Below are 809 nucleotides of genomic sequence, written 5' to 3'. Positions count from 1 at the left end.
ACTTCGGGGTTCGACAGCTTGTCTACCTCCCTCTCAATCAACGCCCTCATCATATCAAATAGGGTTTGAGCTAGGGTTTTAGGCGGACCCAAACTACAGTAGTTGGTAGTCAATAAAGGGAAGGGGGAGAAAGGGTGGGCGAGGGGGTACATACTTCTAGTGGGCAAAGTAGATTTCAAATCCTAAATCTCATCCAGTACGTCTTCGTGGTATTTGTCTTGTTAGACGTTGATTAAGGTGTACTCTGATCAGACGAGACGAGCGCGAACCCTAATTCCATGTTATTTGTCAGGATTGGAATGGATGGAAGAAGGGGTGACGTGAACGTACAGTCGCATATTTCATTCTGACCTCACCTAGCCCACTTGACAGATCCGCTTCCCAAACAACAAATCCGCCCACTGAAGCTCCGAAATATCTGGGGGGACATCTGGGAATCTCGTTCTCCCTCTCGTAGGCCGTCCACCAGATGGAATTGGAGCTAGGACTGCGCAGGATGTCCTGGAAACTGCGGTTGGTACGGCTGATGTGCTAGAGGTCTATTTGGTGTCGTTCGTTGCGGCAACTTGGGAGCGATGTAGGCGCGACTAGGTTTCATCACCGATGGCGTCGATACCGAGTTCCTGGGGACGGATTAGGGCAGCGAACGGCCGGCTATAGGGAAGGCTACACACCATGATGCTGTACGAGCAATGACTTTCTGGCTGAACAATAACTTGGCAACTTGGTGATGTGTGAGAGTTTCGCGGTCTTCACCGACAAAGATAACAAAGAGCTACAGTCGTTTGCATGATTAATTGCCGCTGGCA

The 809-nt window shown here is 50.1% G+C and overlaps 1 protein-coding gene across 1 annotated transcript in view; it reads right to left on the bottom strand.

The window, feature by feature from the left end:
* The window catches only part of LACBIDRAFT_333523 (uncharacterized protein), a gene marked incomplete at both ends in the record, with an annotated part of 4,369 nt that extends 3,692 nt beyond the window's left edge, over positions 1–677 (bottom strand). The window contains 4 exons of the mRNA XM_001888138.1: positions 3–93; positions 155–156; positions 331–501; positions 675–677. Of these exons, the coding sequence (XP_001888173.1) occupies positions 3–93; positions 155–156; positions 331–501; positions 675–677 (267 nt within the window). The remainder of the gene's footprint in view (positions 1–2; positions 94–154; positions 157–330; positions 502–674) is intronic.
* Between the last annotated feature and the right edge of the window lie 132 nt (positions 678–809).

Source organism: Laccaria bicolor, genomic scaffold (assembly GCF_000143565.1).
Source record: "Laccaria bicolor S238N-H82 LACBIscaffold_52 genomic scaffold, whole genome shotgun sequence".
In the NCBI taxonomy this organism is placed as follows: domain Eukaryota; kingdom Fungi; phylum Basidiomycota; class Agaricomycetes; order Agaricales; family Hydnangiaceae; genus Laccaria; species Laccaria bicolor.
The sequence above is the reverse complement of the archived record's forward strand: the minus strand, read 5'-3'. Positions and strand labels throughout refer to the sequence as shown.